Genomic DNA, 16,097 nt, shown 5'->3' with positions numbered 1-16,097 from the left:
CCTGGACAGCACCTGGGTGGAAGCTGCCCAGGGGATCCCACAGCTGCGGAGGGAAGCATGGGGGTCCCCCACAGCTCAGGGACCACTCGGTCTACTGGCAGCTTGCCCCCCCAACCCCCCCTCCACTGTAGAGGCAGGTAAGGACTGGGCCCCCTCACCCTTGTATACGTGATAGGGGTTTAGTTCTCCCTTTATTGAAATGGTGGAAACAGTGAGTTTTTAAAAACCCACTGATTTAAATTTAGGGAGAACTAAACCTAACCAAACCCCCATCAGGTGTACAAGCACCCAAAGACACAAATTATTTTTTAAAGTGCCTTCCAAAAAGCTGTCCTCTTGCCAAGCACCTTTCATTTCACCCCTCCACCCAGCAAATTCTTGTTATCCCTGAAACTGTAAATGATCCAAAAAGTGCAGAGAACAGCAATTCAGGACAAGCAATGAGTCTTTATCATGGGATTATTGTAGATGTCTGTCAAGCATGATCCCCTTTTACAAACTTGATCACTCTGCAGAACAAATCTAGCTTGCTGTGAATATTGTGCAAGATTACAGTGTACAACAGAATGGAGAATCAAGACCATGAGGACTTGGAGAACAATAATTACTGTCTTAGTGCTTAGCCAGCCACCATATTGAATACTTAACAGGGTAACATTCCCATAATCCTAACCAGAGAGACTTAATTTTTGGTTGCTTTTGCTGTTCAGGTTAATAAGGAAGTATCTTTGGCTACTCGGAGTAGACTAGAACTCTGTGGGTAGCTTTATATATCAGTATATCAAAATGCATTATATAGTCCCACTGAGTTGTTTTCTACCTTCAGAAATAACTGACTAATGCCGTGTCCAAGGTGCACACATCTGAATGATGTTCTCCAGTTAAATGCCAGTGTACATAAGGAACCAAATAGCAGATGCTACAAGCACCTCTTTTGCTGAAGGGTCAGTGTCATCAGGTTTCCTTTGAGATCTTTTCTTCCCTCATAATGCATTTTTTAATATATCCTGTTGCCCTCTGAAGATTGAAATGCCACTGATCTGGGCAAAAGGATGTATGTGTTATCTCAAAAAGCTTATAAATGATTAATTCATGTTCTGTTGGTCATTTTCAGGTGGCATATCAAGAGAGACCCCAGTGGCAATATTTTCATTATTTCTTAGCAACTGAGACTGAGTTTGGACTTTATAGTCACGTTTTGTAGCTTCATTAACATTTGCACAAGCGCCTCTTTGAGAAAACTCCATGGGGTCCTTGAGTCCAACTGATCCATAGCCTATGCTCTGTAGTTCAAGGTGGCATTTTTCATTCAGAGAGTTCACTTCATTTTTCTCAAAGATCTCTTCACCATCTTCATCATCTTCACTTTCCTGGAGAGGCAAGATTAAACCAAAAAAATCACTGGGCCAAATCACACCTTTTACTCAGAAAATCTTCTGAATTTACAAACAGATCTATTTGCTTTAGTGAAAAAGTTTTACTCCTTTATAACTGTGCAAGTTCTGCAGGACAGAGCCCTAGAAGGGTGAGCAGCAGTAGTGTAATGACTGGTGGGTAACCACTAGGGAACCAGACCCAGAAACTCTGAGAGGGGGATACATAGCTTCATAGTTTCAAGGGTCAGAAGGGACCTGAGCAGATCATCAAGTCCGACCCCCTGCCATGGCAGGAAAGAGTACTGGGGTCAAATGACCCCAGCAAGGTGTACATGAATGGCAGCCACTGCTAGCCCAGCTACTACAGCCACTGCAGCTGGCCCCACCCCCATAGTCACCCCTACACTGCTGCCTGGGATGCAGCCTCTGGCTGTTATGCCTCTAGTAAGCTGAGGTCCCATATCACCCTTTACATTGCAATTGCAAAGTCTTTTAATGCAACCTCACTGTCCTCAGATTCTGTTCAAGATTGCTAACATTTGATGAAATAAAGTTGTTACTTAGGACTTAGCTTGAGGATAGACATGGTTGGCATGGCATAAGTACAGAATTGGACTAGTGATAAACTGAAAGAACCCTGGTCGGGCTGAACCTGCTGGTGAGAATTTACCTGAAAAGAGCAAGTTTACCCTGAAAACTACTGAACAAACTGGAAACTCACAGTGCCATTTGCGCACAGTCCTCCTTCAAACTAGAACCACACATTAATGGGTAAGAACTGCCTCCAGCAAGTATGCCAAGTTTTGATGACTGTGGAGGATATGAAGTCTAAAGGACCAAACAAAACTTGGATACAAAAGCACTTTTTAATTTATTGTGGATTTAAATCCCAATTTAAATACATTCTCCAGCTTGGGCCAATCTTTACAAATAAACTCAATAATGCATAATGGCAAAAAAATAAATATATTAGTGTCCTTATCATTTAGCTTCTACCATATTTAAATGCAAATTCCATCAGCGTGCTCATCTGTGCACAGCAGTTCCCAAGAAACACTAAGACATGCCTTTGATCAACATCAACTTAGTTAAATGGCTATAAATCCCAGAATCAGTAATCAGTTACTCAGTATAGCAAAGCAGGGCAGGTCATTGCATTTCAAGTTCTGTGGGGAATTCAGTAAGAGGCTAGTTGGAGTTACAGTCCATTAGTCAGTTGGATCAGCCTTTCTGTACTGCAGCCCAACAATGCCTAGAGAAACATTTCAGTAGAGTTACATACCTCTTGTGATTTACAAATGTCTGGAGACAGAAAAGGAAAATATTAACATTATATTGTTAAGCATTTGGAGGAGGTTTTGGGCTACCTACTCCCATAAGATTCCTCAACAATTATGTGTGGCATAAACTCAGATTTTCATCCACTTAGTCTGAGATCACTGCTTGATATTTTTCTCCTTAGGAGACTGATTCTCAGGGTGCCTTGAGATCTTTTCAAAGGTGCTGAAGGGTGCTATGTAGTGTTAGCACCGTTAGGTATGCAGACATAATTTATAAGATAAGCCCTCATTCTTCAAATAGGAATCCATAGAGTTTAAAACATTCTGACCTGCTATTGTTTTCCTGAGTTATTTACAACAGCATTACTCTATTATTTTTCTGTAGTAAAAAAACGGAGTGAAAACTAGAGCTGACATGTACTGAGGGGTGCCTGAAGTCCATCAGGGTTGAGAACCAATGACTTAGGTGTTGCCAACACAGTGCCTTGACCTTAGCTCAGGTGATGGGACAAACATTTCTTCCCCAGGCCAGTGCCAGTCTCTGAATCTGCTGGCAGGTAGTGACATTAGAATGAATTGTCAAGATTTCTGCCACCAGGAACCATATCAAGATGATTTTTGTAATGGAGCTCAACTTCACCAACCTGGGGAGTAAGCCTTCCAAAGTCCTGCAGAAAGTGAGCTGATATAAGATACAAACACTATTTAAAACCTATCAAACTGAAAGTTTAACCAGAATAATTCCATAGTACTGATGCCATTACAGAGTTTTCTATAGGATTGATGAAGTACTAGTGACAGCTGGTAGTACTACTGAAGCTTCCAGGATACCCTTAAGTGAGCTGATGAAAAGGTTTGAGGCCCCTTTCCCTCATACATACACACATGACATTTTGTGTCTTGTTTGCACTGTTAACAACAAAACAGGATCAAGTGCTATTATTTTGCTTTTCATTTTTTAAAAGCAAAGTGTAGATTTTATTTACCTTGCTCTGTGTCCTATAGTATTCATCTATTGCATGCTGATATTTAGGTTCATTGAGTCCAAAGAGTGTGGCAAGCTTCCCACCAAGGAATTCACAAGCTGAAAAGACATGGAGAAAAAAAATAACTAAAGCTCTAACCATTATAGTCAGGGACTTACAGAGAAGCACTTTGCAAGAGGAAAAAATTAGTTGTATACATGGTAACATGCTTAAACATAAAGGATCAAAAGGAGGGATCTCTAAGGGCAGCCTTCAACAGTTCAGGAATAACAAGTTTACTTGCTGAAATTCTGGTCTTCTCTCCAGAAATCTCATTAGTAACCACCCATTTTAATCTTTTTCCAATGAGCTGGCCAGTGTTCCTGGAAATGATGTGTACCACTTCAGCTGCTGTCTTAAATAGTTTGTTCCATACTGTGTTTCAGCTACACTTTGCATAAATCAATTGAGTCTGGAATATTTTACATGCTAATTCATTCTAACTTTGTTACCATCTCAAACAAGCTTCTTCTCCTTTCAGGATTTTCTGATTTTTTGCCTACTTATGAAAGTTTTCCTCACTTTACCCAAGGAAGAGAGCAAGGGAGACTTTTATAAGTCATGCTTAAGAGGCTGTTAATTTTTGAAGAAAATGAAGTCATTTGACTGCTTTCAGGTGCCACCTTCTCTGACTCAGCTTTGGCCTGCCTGGAGCAGACTAATGGAAACTGGCTGCAGTAACACCAGTCAACAGAGCCAAATTGTCCCAATGCCAGGTTTCAGCAATATCATTCTTGGCAGCATATCTTCACTCTAACCCATTTTCTTTTCTTCATACATGAGTTTTTTGTCTCTATGCCAATTTTTGATCCACTTGAATAATTCTCCCCTTATTTGTGCCCTGATTTCTGATTTGGTTGTATCATTCTGATCTGGAACACTGTTTATTCTACAGCCCAAGTAGGGTATAACTTTATCCATGCCTACTAACTAATGTAATTTAGTATAGGTACCACATGTTGTGACTTCTACATTTAAAGCTGCACAACTCTTTCCATTAGGAAAAAATTAATTGCTTAAAGCTTTGCCAGGCTTTAACTGTTCAAACTGAATATTTCCTTGTCAAGTATCTGTCTCAAGCTAAGTCTTTTTGGGCAAGCCTAACAATTTTTTGCCATTTCTGGACAGGCGTATAGGGAAAATACACTGTTAAGCTTATGTTGTAAAATGCTTTTAACCAGTTTTTTGACTGACAAATTCTAGTACCTTGATGATGGAACAGGGATTAAAAATTCCATGGGCGAGTCACCTTGGTGTCAGTGAAAGGCCTTTTTCCGGTTTCAAAACCCGGCCCAATTTTGACCAAGTTAAGGCTTTTCAGGAGTTTGAATGATTTATCAGAAAATGACAGACAAGCTCCCAAGCTTCCGTCTTTACTGAACATGCTTCTCTGCCTCGACCACACTATGCATCTGTTGTCCCCTCAGAATAATTGAGCATGCTCCATGCCAGTGCTCAACAGCCCTTTCTCTACTGCTGTTCTTTCCTGCAGCTGTGGGCCTGGAACTGAGAAAAAGGGACCTGCATCCTGCACCTTCAATAGTTACCTTGTATCCTGTTTGTATCCTGCACTTTTAATGGTTACCTTGCTGGTGTCCAAGGGTGGAGGAGGATAAAAAGTCCAACAGTCAGATATAGAAGTCCAATGCAGAGGTACAAGAAAAAGAAGGGGAAAAGATACAGAGAGGAAAAAGGGGTGGGAGGGATACGTGCAGGAGGTTTTTATAATGAATACAGCATGCTTCCCTTTAGAAGCCGGAATGGAATACAGTATAACATAATAGGGCTGTGCGAAGCTTCAGGTGCTGATTCGATTCAGAGAGATTCAGCCTGATTCGGTAACCGAATCTCTGAATCTGAATTGAATCAGGGGGCCAATTAAAAGGTCCAAATCAATCTGAAGCTCTCTGAACTGATTCAGAAAAGATTTGGAGCATTTCAGCGATTCAGGCAGCCCCTGCTTGCTGCAGCAAGGAGTTGGACCCAGACTCCATGCTGGTAAGTAGGGGATGGGGGAGGGGAGACTGGAGGAGGAACGGGACCATGAGGGGATCCCTGCCAGGCCCCATCCCCTGCCTGCTCCCCCAGTTTCCATGAGTGCCCCCTAATCCCTGTCCACTCTCCCAGCCCCCCCCCATGGCTGCCCCACTGGCCCCAGCTCACAGACCCTTAAAAAAAAAAAAGACCCCCCCCATGCAGTGAGGGGCAGTGGAGATTACCCCCCGTTCTGGATGGAGCCAGTGAGTTGGGGCTTTTATTTATTTATTTATTTTTTAAAGAGCCAGACGCTGGGGCCAGGCAGGGCAGCCATTGATGGGTCTGGGAGAGTGGGTGGGGGTCAGGGGGCTCGTGGCAGAACCCCCCATGTGGTATGGGGCAGTAGGGGAAAGTGGGGATCACCCACTGCTGGGTAGCAGCCAGTGAGTGGGGGCTTTTTTTATTCAAAGAGCGGGGAGCTGGGGCGGGCGAGGCTGGGAGAGTGGGCAGGGGATGGGGCCTGTGTGATTCAGAGATTTGGATGATTCGGCAGCACCGATTTGGGACAGTGATTTGAATCGCCAAATTGAATCACTGTTCCTTGAATCGGCCGAATCTGAATCCAAAGCAAATACTAGCCACTTCGTACAGGCTTTCCATAATCTCAATATCCTGTTGCAGTCTAGTAAATTCCTGGAGAAGCCACAGACAAAAATGTGCATCCCATCTTCCAAACCAGGAAGTGATGACAGCCTTCTGCTGGTACTACTTATTCTGGTAGCTCAAGGGACAGAGGACTGCATGGCGCATCTAAATATCCAAATCCAAATGACCAACACTATAGGATAGTGGAGCTCAACCTTTTAGAACTGCAGGTTGAGGGCTTGAACCCTGGCTACACTGCGAGCCACCACTCCCCTCTAGTCAGGAAGGAGGCTGGGGGACAAGGAGGTGCTTACCAATGTCAGCAAGAAGGTAGGTAGGTAAACAGAAAGTGAGCTTACCTCCAGACAGTAGAGGAGATTGGCAGCATGGTGCAGTGCAGGAAAAGGGATGTGCCAGGCTGCACTTTTTGCCACTGATCCCCTCTGCTATGGGCCAGATGTTGTGACTTCAGAACAAGTGGGATTTTAGATTATTATGTTTCTGTTTTTTTCATAAGCTGTAAGAATTTTAAAGTAGCAAATCAAGCACTTCAAAGCTGAAATATGCCAGAATTAAGAGTGCATTGTATATAGGTAGTACGATGCACTCTTTACTTTTGTGATCACAGACTGTTTTTTCCATTGGATCCATACTTTGTCTAGTGTATAGGACAGAGGGGGATGGATGGATTAGAGCTGTTTAATCAATAGAAGACTCTTGTCTGTAGCATCTAGCTTAATTTGTTCTGGAAGGAAAGAAGGAAGGAAGCAGGAAGGCAAGAGACAATTGCACAGAAAAGGTAATTGAATCACAACCTAGTGAACAGGACTGGGAATAGTTGGGAATGATCTAGTTGGGGCTGGTCCTGCTTTGAGCAGGGGGTTGGATTAGATGACCTCCTGAGGTCTCTTCCAACCCTCATTTTCTAGGATTCCATTCTTGCTTCTGCTGCAGAATTCCTGTGATGAGGTACCAAATGATGTAAATAGTTTTGACAGGTGGCCTCAGTGTTGCTCAAATTCAGAGTCCCAGTTGGACATACCTGGAGCCTGACTGGCAGAAATGTTAACTCTGGAATACATCAAATGCTCAATCCTATAAATGCATAAATGTGTGAGGAACTTTGCACTTGATGAGACATCTGGGAGTAAAATTGTTGACAAGTTTAAGTGCTTGCATTCACAGCTGCCACTGAGGTCAATAGGAGCTGTGATTTGAATGCATAAGTGTTATAAAATGCTACATACTCTTAAAACCCTGTAGGCATCTGTAATTATACATCTAACATTTTTTGATACTGTTAGCAATTTTGGCTTTAATCGCTGTACCTCAGATCAGCACACCCAACACAGATTAGTGAAAATAAATCCATTATTGTTTGTGGACTACTTAGACATTCAATGAAGCAGCACAGAAAATAATTCTGCACTGGACACTGCTTGGCAGTAGCGTAATGAAGTGGGGGGGCAACTGGGGCACCAGTGGGGGGAGAGGGGTAAACACAAAAACAGCAGCAGCTGCACTGCTGGCAGGGCTGCCATACCACTGACACTATCCTGTGTGAGCCTGCTGCCCAGGGCACTCAAGTGCCCAGTTATGCCTCTGCAGTTTGTTCTGAAAAAGATGTAGGTCAGCACATGGAATGACAAAAAAGAAAAAAGAATAGAGTCTTGTCTCTGAATGAGCAGTTATCCTGCACACTGAATGGGGCAGGGGTCCAGGCAGGGGGAGAGGAGGCAATAGTGTATTATAAGTCTATTGTCAATGTATACACATAAGAGAACTGAACTAAGGTTGCTTCAGAACCCCCAAGTCTGGCATTTCCTAACTTCTGAGTTCTTGACTTTGCCTCCTCAACTTTAATATAGTTTCTGATGCATTTTTTGATACACTGTCACACTTGTAAGAGCATGAACTAGGAATAATTTTGGAAGCTAGTTAAAAATACTGCTGTGGGCTTGGAGAGACAACAAATAACTTGCATTGTTTTTAATACACCAGCCTAATCACGCTGTAGTCCAGAGCGGACAGGCGAACAGTCAACATGGATAGGGACCTACTGAAATCAAGGCAGGAAGATGATTTTATGGGCAGATTGCAGGGCTGGCCACCATTTTCATGGGCTTATTGTGGCAGCCCCCCACACCTCTGACTGACTGAGGGGCCCTGGTGGCCCTGTCCCTCACTCCTGATTGGTTGAGAAGGATGTCCGTCATACAGCCCTGCCCCCCACCTCTGATTGGTTGAGAGGGCTGTCCATTGTGCACCTCACTTATCACTGCTGATTGGCGGATGGGGCGAGGCCACTCAACAGGCAGCCCTTTCAGCCAATCAGCAGTGAGAAGCAGAGGCAGCCACCACCTTGGCTGCTCCCCATTGCACTGACAGCCCCTACCCCCTCCACTGGGGAGCCAGCATTTTATTTTTAATAAGTTTTTTTTTCCTTTGCAGATTTTACGGACATAGCCCAATTTCACAATTTCCGCAAAATCTGTGAAATTGTGAATTGCGTTAAGTCCCAACTCATGGAGTATTAGCATGCATAGACACTATTATAATACCTCAACAAGAGCTGGCCAGGGAACTGGTAAGAGCCTGTTTGCCTTGAGAAAGCACTTGTCCCAGGATAAGATGCAGACAGGTGACAGTGACACCGGTATAGTTTATCCTGATTCTGTTAGGGGGAATTCTACACCGGGTTGGGCAAAGTTACCCCTATGTAGGATTGACATCATCCATCCACATCTTTTTTACAGTGGTATAGATGTGTTGTCTGTCCAGGCCTGAAGACAGAGAAACTAAGTATTAAAGAGGTGAATGAACGACAAAATCTTTATGTCCTCAGACCCATAATAAGTAGTCATTGAGGCTACCCATGATATCAAGGAAATTGGCTCTTCAACCACTATAAATGCCATTACATTGCTGGTAGTTGTGCTGGCAACACACATATACAACCCCTGTAAACTCCATAACCAGATTGCCACCCATTGGGACAGCATTCAGACTCTTGCTTCACTGAGTGTGGCAAGGCTGCCTCTAAGTGTTCTGCCACATTTTGGCTGTTATAAGAAATAGTTCATTGGAAATGGTTATCTGATATACAAATGCATATAGCGGTTACTAGCCCATTGAAAGAAAATACCCATTTTTAAATTGCACGTTGTCCAGAAGCTTGGTAATAATCCTGAGATACTACCAAGAAACTATCAAATTAAGGGGGAAAAGATCTCCTCATATTTTTATTGCTTAATAGTCCAACCACTGACGCAAAAATATTATAACTTACTGAAAAATGACATTGATGCAATTCGAACTGCCCAGAACCACAGATACAGTCCCCAGGAGAACTCGGACTAAACAGCAAAAACAAACAGATAAAAAGAATGCTTAGTAATCTTAGACAGACTGAATTAAACTACAAAGCCAGATTCATCTATGAAATTCCCCTGGAGATTAATTTGGCTGATACTGCTTGCAGTGTCAAATGATCTGCCATCATGCAGGGAAGAAAGCTAATTATTACATAAACTCTTGACATAAACTGCTGTTGTGTCTCACCAAATCCAATTGACTTACAGTAGTAGCCTAACTGTGAATCTATAAAGCATCAGGCTCCTTTATAAAGCTGGTTATTAGTACAGCAAACACAGATGACAGCTGTGCAACAGAACATGTAAAGGATCAAGTTTTGCAAACATGTAAACCTGCAATAATCTTTTATGGGACTTCGGGGAGTAAAGTTGTTCATAAAAGTTTAAATACTTGCATGATAAGAACCAAATATAGTAACTTTTGAGTTTTTCCATAGCAAGATACTTGTTACGGCTTAGAACATAGCACAATATAGCATTTCATAGCTTCAAAGGTCTTTACAAGTACTGCTCATCCTTGCTGTACTCCTCTCTAGACCCCCCCACAAGTTTTCAATACAAGCCAGGAAGCAGACTCACTGTGTCAAGAGTTTGATGCTCTTCCTCCTCTTCTTCTTCCTCAGTGCTATACTCTTCCATAGTGTCACCATTTGCAAAGTAAATGATCCTCCTTGGAGATTTTCTCTCTCCCCTGCCTATATTGTTCTCATTGTGCTGGGAGATGCTGTCTTCCCCCTGCTCATCAGAAGAGCCCCACCAGAAAGGTGATCTTAGTCTAGTTAGAGGACAACAGGGGGCATGTCTACATGTGGATCAATGCTCTGTAGTTTATGTTTAGTACCTGTAAAAACAGGTACCAACTCAATATGTATAACTGGTGCTACTGTGCAGTAGGCCTGTGCAAGTCAGCAGCGATCCAATCTGGCTTCGGATCTGGCTGCTTCGGATGGAAGTGATCTGATGCAGAGCTCCAGACTGGGTTTCCGCCTCAATCTGGCCAAAGCGAATCCTATGCTTTGGAGCTGCCTTGGAGATCCGGCCATAGGGTATAATGGGGAATCAATGAAATATCTGTAACTTTGTTGTTTTTTGTCCAATTTGGATGAAACTTGCAGGGATAGTAGCTCTGCTGAGAACATGAAATCTACCAAGTTTCAAGAGGATCGGTGCAGGGCTTTGGGGGGAACTGTACCCCAAATTCTTGAAAGCTTAACTCCTGTCACGGCTGTGTGTTACACTACATGGGGGTCAAAACTGCAGGTGTGGTAGCTCTTACTGAGCCCACAAAGCCTGCCAAGTTTCAAGAAGATTGGTGCAGGGGTCCAGAGGGAACTGCCCCTCAAGCTGTGGAGAAGCCAAACCGGTGCCATGGATGACACTGCATATGCTAAGGTGCAACGGGGTGACAGCTGCAGGGATGGTAGCCCCTGCTGTGATGCCTGCCAGTGGCCGAGGAGATTGGTGCAGGGGGGTTCTGGGGCCCTGTGCCTCTGGCTGCTGACAGACAAAACTCGTGCCAAGACTGCTTCTGTCTTGGGGCAGTTGATTGTCTGCATTGATTCTTTACTCTCAGCCTGGTTTTGTAGGTGCTAATTGATGCTTGTTAAGTTGTTATGTAGTAGCTAGGGCCTGTATATTGAGCTGGTCCCTGAGTCCCTGACTGAATCATGATTGATTGATTGGTAACTGGAAACACAGCAGTTTAGCAGCCAAATCTGCAGGAGTGTCTTCCCTCCCCACGCCAAGACAGTCCCACAAGCAGCCATGGTACCAGTTTTGCTTGTCCCCAGATTGAGGGGCAGTGCCCTCCAAACCCCTGCACCAATCTTGAAACTTGGCAGGCTTTGTGGCCTCAGCAAGAGCTACCAGCCCTGCAATTTTGACCCTCTGTGTTGTAACACATAGATGTGACGGGAGTTTTGCTTTCAAGAATTTGGGGTGCCATTCCTCCCAAGCCCCAGGACTGATCATCTTGAAACTTGGCAGGTTTTATGCTCTCTGCATAGTATACCACCCCTGAAAAATTCATCCAAATCAGATAAAAAACAACAAAGTTATAGATATTTTATTGTTTCCGCTATGGCTGGATCTCCGAGGTGGCTCCGAAGCGCTTCGGGAAGCCAAACGAGGCAGCGCTTGGACCCGGATGTGCTGCTTTGGGTCCCAAGTGCCCAAAGCTTCTCTGCATCCAAAGCTCTGTCCAAAGCCTCACACGGCTCTACTAAGTAGTAGCATTGGCACATGCCTTTTTAGTGATGCTAATGCCCGGCAGTCTGTTTCTACGGTGAATTAGCACAACAGCATGGCTTTTCCTGTGATACGCTAATGCACAGTAGAATTAGTCTCCTGTGCATTTAGTATCTACTGTAGATGCACCCAGGGTATCTTAAATAGTGGTTTCAGCTTCCCATCTAGCTCTCAGTCTTTGGAATGTAAGGGCTGCGCCTCAGTGGAGATCTCATTTCTGTCCTCAAAAGTTGAAAGGAGTCCTGAATATTTCTTTTTTGGGAAATAAGAGACAAGAATCAAGTCCAGACATTATAGGAGCTACCAAAACTTATCTGGGGGCACTACCAGACTTCCAACTCTTGAACAAGTATGACTGCTGGTGTCATCAAGAGGTCTTCTACTGACCTTTGAACACCTATAGTTTTTCAGGCATTAGGCCAGAGTATGCAGTGAAACCTGAAAAACTTCAGAACAAAAAACAAGATTCAAAAGAAATAAATCCTGCAACAGACAGATCTCAGACTCTGATCTTGCAAGATGCTAAGTGAATACTCTGCAGCATGCTGTTTTTCAAATAGTAATATTTATATGGCTCCCAAGAGAACACCAACAGTTGTGCACATTTGGGTCTGAGGTCCCCACTCTGAAAAACAGACACTTGATACAGACAAGGGGTCCTAATTAGCTTTTCCAGTGCTGGCATGTTTTGCCCATTTTTATTAGTTTTCTCTTTAATTGTTCTAATTCTGGGCCATTCAGATTTAGTCAGTAGTTCTTACCCCAGCAAACTAACATGTGCATTTAAGAAAATTAATATTTCATAATTTCTAAAACAGGTCTATACCAAATCCAAGTCAAGGTTACTGATAAATATCAAATATGTGACAAGTTCTTCTTAGTTTAAGAAGTTCTTCTAAAATGCATTCTCTTAGTCAAAGATACAATATTTAATTTTTATTTAATTTCTATTTCTTCCGTCTGTATATGGGATTCTTCAAAAGACACATCTCCTATGTTAAGTAAGAAAAGTTAGTTTTATATTCTGCCAGCTACTGTTCTCTTTCCTGTTGTATTCAATCAATCTAGACCAATCAACAATAAACAAACAATGCTATGAGATAGTTATTCCAAACTTATCAATGGATAATACTGTACATTAGTTCAAATGATTGTCCCTAAGTTTGAGTTTTAACACTAAAACACTTTAAGAAGCTAATAGGTTCAAATAAATAGTTTACAAAAGGACATAAATGAGTGAAATGTCAGGCAATAACAAATCAAAAGCAAACTCACCTGTATAATCTCTTTGGTGTCTTCCATCACATAAAGAAATTACTTGTCCTGAAAATAGCTTTTGTACTAGATAGGAAACAAAAACTAGATACAGGACACTAATGATCCTGTGAGAAACCAATGTACTGAAAAAAATCACCACTGCCTTACACCACTGTCCCGTACCATTGCCCAGTCTGCAGCAAAGCAGGAAGGGCAGGATGTGCTTGTCTGAAAGGACTGGCTGTGTTTGAATTGTAGGCAGGACCTTTTTATTTGTGTATCCAGCAAAAGATAAGTAAGTAGTGACCAGGTGGGGTGGCAAAAGGAATGGGCAAGGTCACATTAGGCAATACTCTTCGGGGATATACCTGTAAAAACTGGCCATTTTTAAAGCAGTTTTCACTTCTTGAAGTAATGCTTCAGTATTCTGCTTTCTGTACTATGCATTGCTATCAAGCCATCTCAGGCTTTGCAAAGTTACAGGGCTAATATTTACTCTTTCTAGCAAAGTGAGGGAGCCAAACACCATGAATGAATACAAATGCTGCCACCTCCTGGCAATTTAGAGAAAGAACAGCACATAAATAATGGCTAAATAATTACCATAGGAAAGGTGACATTGTAACAGATAGCTCCAACTGTTTAATTATTTAATTTAATTGGAAAAATAGAACAAGCAACAGTTTAAGGGATTGTATGAATTTTTAAAAGTTCAATCTGTTATTTGATAAATGCAATTTGTTAATGAATACCGTTTAAAATACCAGGTTACAGATATTAGAATCATAGGGAAGTTAGGCTAGGAGGGCTCTCACAAGGTCATCTTGTCCAGCCCCTTCCTCAAGACAGGATTATCCTTCACAAAACCATCCCAGCTAAGTGTCTATCCCAACTTGCCCTTGAAAACTTCCAGGGATGGAGATTACATAACTCTTCTAGGTAGCTTGTTCCAATGCTTGGCCATCCTCACAGTCCAAAAGTTCCTCTCGATATCCAATCTAAATTTCCTCTACTGCAAGTTGAGGACATTGCTCCTAGTCCTGTACCCTGCCATCACAAAGAAAAGCCCATCTCCATCCTCTGTATAAACACTCTTCAGATATTTCAAGATTGTTACCAAATCCCACCTCAATCCTCTCTTCTCCAGACTAAACCCAGTTCTTCCACCCTTTCCTCATAAATTTGCCTCCCAGACCCCTAATCATTTTTTTGTTCTCTGTTGGACTTTTTCCAGTCTGTCCACATCCTTCTTGAGGTGTGGGGCCCAAAACTAGGCACAGGAGACCAGATGAGGCCTTACTAGTGCTGGAGAGAAGAACAATCACTTCCTTTGATTTATAGGCATCACTCCTGCTAATACAACCAAGCACAAGGCCTTTTTGGCAATAAGAGCACACCAATGGCTCAGATTCAGCTTATGGTCCATCGTGACCCCACAGGTCCTTCTCTGCAGTGCTGCAGCCTAGCCAGGCACTCCCCAGTCTGTATTTGTGTATGCAGTTATTCTGTCCCAGGTACAGGACTTTGCAACTTGTTGAATCTCATCTGTTTGACTGTGGATAGTTGTTCCAGTCTATCCAGGTCATTCTGGATCCTAACCCTACCCTCCAGAGTATCAACTCCACCCAACATAGTTTCATCCAAAATTTTGCTAAGTGTGCACCTGGGCCCATCATCATTAATGAAGATATTAAATAAGGAGAGACCCCTAGGGAACCCCACTTATACCTGTTCCCAATGAGACATTGAGCCATTGATGACTAGTCATTGAACACAATGATCTAACCAATTATAGATCCACCTTACAGTACTTTTATCTAGTCTTTATTTCCTTAGCTTGTCAATGAGAATGTTAGGGGAGATGGTGTGAAAAACCTTACTAAAGGTATATTGTATTCACTACTCTCCCCCTCCCTACCCCTAGAGCCTTTCACCTCATCGTAGAAAGTAATTAGGTTGGTCAGGCATGACATGCTCTTGATGAATGTAGGCTAGCTGTTCCCAATTACCTTGTTTTCTTTTAGGTGCTTCATGATAGATTCCTTAAAGACCTGCTTATTGTCCCAGGTATTGAGGTCAGACTGATAGGTCTTTAATTTCCTAGATCAGAGGTTCTCAAACTGGTCTGTGGAGCACCACTGGTCCATTCAGGTGGTCCGCAGAAAGGTGACCTAAGGCTAAAGCTGATAAACATTACACCCGACTTCCAAAACCTTTGCTCAAAGAAACAGGCACATCCATTGGATTAGAAAGGTAAGACTACTGATATTAAAATGAGATGTGTGCTTTGATTTGTAGAACAAAAAGAAGCTTATTAGGTGGCCCACCGAGACCCTTAGCAATTTTCAAGCGGCCTGCGAATAAAAGTTTGAGAACCACTGCCCTAGATCCTACTTCTTCCCTTTCTTAAAGATGGACACTATATTAAATTCTTGCTTCAAGTTTTAAGTTGGAGCCCTTGAAGGTTTTGATAGCAAAAATAAGCTTGTCTACATGGAAAAACGATACAAGTCCTTCAAATGCCACAGGTTGCTGACAAATGATGATGATGGGCATAGAAGGCTGGATGAAATCAGAATCTACTCTGGAAGTGATGATGACTTGCATACAGAGCTCTTACTGGCCAAACAACCATCTTGAACATTGTATTTCTTAAATTTCTCATCCCATTCTCTTGAAGTCTCAGTGCCTCCCATTGACATTTTCCTTGGCACTGCAAGTTTTTATGGAGAGTTTAAATGTAAGGAATAAGTATTAATAAGAGTTATATTAACTGTGAAGCTTCTGATGCCATAGGTACAGGAGAAAACCATTTGGTCTCACCACAGATATCCTCCAGCCCAACAGCAGCAGAGTTTCATAGTTGATAGGGTTGGAAGGGACCTGAGCAGATCATCATGGTCAGGAAAGAATGCT

General features: G+C 42.6%; 2 protein-coding genes across 3 annotated transcripts in view; both read right to left on the bottom strand.

Moving 5' to 3' along the window:
- Positions 1-427: 427 nt before the first annotated feature.
- On the bottom strand, positions 428-13,523 carry LOC109319756 (protein FAM177B-like). 2 transcript variants are annotated; one of them, XM_019549521.1, is made up of 6 exons: positions 13,200-13,523; positions 12,312-12,370; positions 10,257-10,412; positions 9,593-9,659; positions 3,643-3,740; positions 428-1,370 (listed from the first exon to the last, which is right to left on the bottom strand). In XM_019549521.1, exons 3-6 carry the CDS (start codon positions 10,314-10,316, stop codon positions 1,086-1,088), a joined length of 510 nt encoding a protein of 169 aa, XP_019405066.1. In that variant the 5' UTR covers positions 10,317-10,412; positions 12,312-12,370; positions 13,200-13,523; the 3' UTR covers positions 428-1,085. The 2 variants fall into 2 exon arrangements, with proteins under 2 accessions (XP_019405066.1, XP_019405065.1); XM_019549520.1 differs by lacking the exon at positions 12,312-12,370.
- A 2,082-nt stretch (positions 13,524-15,605) lies between these two features.
- The window catches only part of LOC109319066 (protein FAM177A1-like), a 4,439-nt gene continuing 3,947 nt past the window's right edge, over positions 15,606-16,097 (bottom strand). The window contains exon 4 of the mRNA XM_019548579.1: positions 15,606-15,765. Within this exon, the coding sequence (XP_019404124.1) occupies positions 15,606-15,765 (160 nt within the window). The remainder of the gene's footprint in view (positions 15,766-16,097) is intronic.

This window comes from Crocodylus porosus, unplaced genomic scaffold (genome assembly GCF_001723895.1).
Source record: "Crocodylus porosus isolate Cpor-Errol unplaced genomic scaffold, CroPor_comp1, whole genome shotgun sequence".
Lineage (NCBI taxonomy): Eukaryota > Metazoa > Chordata > Crocodylia > Crocodylidae > Crocodylus > Crocodylus porosus.
This window is presented reverse-complemented; position numbering and strand designations above follow the sequence as displayed.